This window comes from Notothenia coriiceps, unplaced genomic scaffold (assembly GCF_000735185.1).
Source record: "Notothenia coriiceps isolate Sejong01 unplaced genomic scaffold, NC01 NC01_scaffold00036833, whole genome shotgun sequence".
NCBI classification, from domain to species: Eukaryota; Metazoa; Chordata; class Actinopteri; order Perciformes; family Nototheniidae; genus Notothenia; species Notothenia coriiceps.
The window spans coordinates 97,235-101,331 of NW_011369534.1; the positions used below are offsets into that span (position 1 = coordinate 97,235).

The 4,097-nt window shown below is 47.2% G+C and overlaps 1 protein-coding gene across 1 annotated transcript in view; it reads right to left on the minus strand.

The window, feature by feature from the left end:
* Positions 1 to 3,223: 3,223 nt before the first annotated feature.
* The window catches only part of cactin, a 6,379-nt gene continuing 5,505 nt past the window's right edge, over positions 3,224 to 4,097 (minus strand). The window contains exon 10 of the mRNA XM_010792955.1: positions 3,224 to 3,919. Within this exon, the coding sequence (XP_010791257.1) occupies positions 3,429 to 3,919 (491 nt within the window). The 3' untranslated portion in view covers positions 3,224 to 3,428. The remainder of the gene's footprint in view (positions 3,920 to 4,097) is intronic.

The window sequence follows — 4,097 nt, forward strand, 5'->3', positions numbered from 1 at the left end:
CGTAATAATCGTAACGGGTCGCGTCTTATGCGTCTCTCTGAATTGAATCCCGTTTGTGTTTTTATTTTGTACCCCTCGCCGACCTGCTGACTCTCGCACAGCCGCAAGACCGCTAAATGAGCCTTGTCGCGAAGTCATCTTCGGACGACCCTCAGGGTCGTCGAAGATGACTTCGGTCAGGGGTTGAGGCCCCTGAAGGCCGGCCGCCTAAAACCCGCCGTCATATGCGGCACCTCACCAAACGCCGGACGGTCATATGGGTTTCGTCCGTCTTCTTCTTCACTGCAGTCAGCCGAATTAACGGATTTAGGTGGGGTCCCTGAATAGGGCGCACGCACTTAGCGCTAGACATGAATCAACACTGACTTGATTCAAGAGTACTTGAAACACCCTTTTCATGACGCCACACTTACGTATTAGAAATCCACGAGGTGTTTGTTCAAAAGTTTAGGAGGACCGTTACAAAATATCAGGTTATTTAAGCTCTAAAGAGAGTTTGCACCTCGACTGAGTAGCTTAGGTCATCAAGACGGAGAATTGTTTATCAACGCAAAAGGACAAGTAAAGAGTTTGAAATCAAGCGCGTCCTACCTTGTAAATTAAACGAACAGTAAAACTTAAAAGCATGAGCAGTAGTTATTTGACGTCTCTTGAAACGCCCAGGAGTAAGAGGTGTCGCCGGAAGGGGAAGGTCACACAATAAAGAAGCAACAAACAAGGTCTGTGGTCTCCCCGGGTAAACGGGAGAACAGCTATGGCGGGGGCACGTAGGACCATCCATGAAGACCTCAAGTCGGGGGGGACGAGCCCCCAGAGAACCCTAACGAGACATAAGAAGAAAGACGTCAAGGTCGCCGTCGCCATCTACCGGAAACATTTCAATGGTTCGGTTTTCCGCGTTCTTCTCTTTGATGTTCCTCGGCTGATGCTGGACGTCAGGTCGGTCTCTCAGACCGGAAATCAGACTCGGACCGCCATCTGGGGACACCAGGGGGCCCAGTCGTGTCCCGACATCGGACGCCATGAGGTGAGCGGTGCCACGGCACATGAGCCGCCGCGAAGACGGGAGGTGTCTGTCCGTCGCCATGGCTGGTGACAGCCGTGAGACACCGCAAGTCCTAGTCGTCGACGGCAGGACATCTTGGCTTACGACCTCGAACTTCCCCAGTCTCCGGGCCGGGGCCGGGTGAGGGTCGACCAGAAACGGTCCCAATCCCGACCTTCCGTTGCCTCTAAGTCGCAGAAGGGAGGCACGGTCTTCCTGGGATGAAGTATCCAGAAGTGTCCTAGACTTTTTTTGTCCAGGAAGAATAGAAAAAAATGTGTGTTAAATTAATGGTTAAGGTGTTATGTGGGGGTAGTTAATAACAATACGGGCATTTCTGCTAACTTTTAACCGTCATTAAGTACAGAAAACGAGAGCGGAGGAAGACCGGTTGGGGAGAAATGACAGCCACTGACAATTACGATGTGGAGATATGCGTATGGACCCCCGTAGGTTTTCGGTAAATTTATTTCCATCACAAAATTTTTAAGGTACTAAACGAGAGGTTTTGGCGTTTTGTCAATGTCTACAAAACGTATGGTGTGGAATAACTACTAGTTAGTCATGCTTTGTATGTAGTAAATGACAGCTGAAGATCTAATATTTTTCGATTTTGAAAATGCGAATGTAATGAAAACTTACACTTCGACGGTTAATACCTTTACAAAACCAAACGTAATGCGAACGGAATTATGGTGTCGTCAATAGAAGGTGCCTTTCAGGCGTTGTCCGTGAGGGTCAGAAGAATATTGATAGTGGATAAGAGCAATGTCATAAAAAGCATAGATTTCAGCGATCAGGCATGTGATTGAGTGCCACGGTCGTAGTCGGGGCGTGTCTCTGCCGTAGAGGAAACGAGAAGTGTCGAAACCTAATACACAGAAGATTCGGTGCGTCCTATCGTTCTTACTGGTTAAAAAAAAAAAAAAAAAAGAGAGCGGATGTAAAGACTATGGTGGTCTATAGCTGTGACGGCGGACGCGAGGCGAGGACAGCAACCGCGCTTTGCTTCAAGTGTGGGGCAGCCGCGAGCGTCAGGTCGGTGCTTCGCTGTGAAAGGCGAGTGCGAGAAGGACGCGAGAGTTTCTCGCGAGAGACCGACGTGTGTGGCGAAGCGCGCGGGCTAGTGGCCCTGGGCGAGGTGGCCGCCGCGCGGCCGATAAAGGCGCGCGCGGCGCAAAGCGGCGATGCGTCGGACTGGGGAGGGCATGTTGTCAGCTCTGTAGTGTCCGTCTGTTGTGTCTCGGTAGTGTGACTACAACCACGAAATGGGCAATATATGGTCAATTGGTGGGTGGTGTAAGTTAATAATTTCTTCGTTGTGTATAAATGATTCTCCCCGAGTCGCGTTTCTCAGAAATTTAATGGGCATGTACTTCTCTTAAAGTTGCTCAGAAGCTAACCGAGACCTCCGACCTTCTCAACCGTGAAGGACGATACTAGGTGGTGAGGTGGCTTCACAACACTTTTTTTGAGTGGTTTGCAATCCGCCCAGCCAATCAGAAATATAGCTCTTTTCTCACAAGAGAGCCGCATGAGAGTCTGCTCTCTAGCAGGGACGGAAAAGGGGGTAAAAAGGTTCTCATGAACTAATTTTAGTTCCGGCTCTTTTTGGTGTGAACGCGACATTTCGGAACTATATCGGAACTAAAGTGGGAAAAGTACTCCGGTGTGAACGCGGCTATTCTGGAACAAGACTTTTGTACACGTTTGAGACATTTGAATTTCTGCTTTTTGTTTTATTGTTTGTACATTTAAGTGTTTTAGCTTCCTACTAATTGTTTTCAATCCCTTTCATAGATTTAGCATATCTTGTAAAAATTATTTTGATTTTCAGAGGGAATGTAAAATCATTTAAAATGAGCCATTTTCATTTTACCACTAGCTGCCATAGTTCTTTTATTGTATTAAAACGTTTCTACCTGGTTCTTGTGTTGTTCCAGTGTATCTAAATATAGACAACAATGTTTATTAGCTTTCAACAAGACTGGGCTTGCAAAGAATGTGAAGAACAGATGTCTGCAGTTATGAATCATCTTTGTCCTTTCGTGTATGTACATCTCGTCTTTCTGAAGACTGACCTAGTTTCAAATATTACATTTCTTAACTGTTAAATTTAAATGTTTAAAATTGGTGTTCACGACGGAAACACATTAAAACGTGGCAGCTTGCAAAGAGTAAGAAAGGGAAAAAAATCTTTATTGTGTAATTTTGATTACGTTACAACTCACAGTACAGAGTAATGTAGCTCAGACAAACTGCTCTTAGTGAGAGCAACTCAGAACAATAGAAAATAGCCCCATTGACTGCACAGCCTACATAATATAGCGTCTATGCTTAAAACCCAGCGACTGGGGTCTTGGTCTGTCCCTCTTTGTGGTCTCTATCTCCTGTAGCGGTACCTCTTGAAGTGGAACCACAACTGGAAGATCCCATTGGCGAACTGACAGCGGAAACCGTGTCGATGTGAGTACTCCCACTCCCTGTTGACAATTTTGAAGGCAATGTCCTCGTATGGAGGGCCGGCGTGGAACCTTAGGATCCCAAAGTCCTTGTTGTCGGGACTGGGCTCGAGGAAGTACTGCGGGGTGGAGCGCTTGTCGATCAGGTCCGGGTAGAAGATGTTGAACTTGTAACCCTGCACGATCTTGGGCGGAGGGTTGTCGAAGTCGTAATGGGTCTGATTGTATTTGTTCCACTCGAAGCCTGTGTGGACCCTGTTGAAGAAGCGTGGTTTTCTGGGACGGTATTTGTCCGCCCACAGGTACATCTTCCCTGTGACGGGGAACTCCACGCTGAACTGGGCCTCGTCGTTGCCCATGCCCTGTCTGGCGCGACGGATGAAGAGGTCTTCGGCGGTCTCAACGGCATCACCTGATGGAGAAGTCAAAGAAGCAACAATAAGTGGGGAGAAACAATACATATAACCAGAGATGGCAAAAGTACACATCCTTTACTCTCTTCTTTAGAGAAGACCAGGAAATGATAGATACACGGATCGTGTTCAAATCAATAGGCACGCAATGACTCTAAATAATAATGATCACGCCAA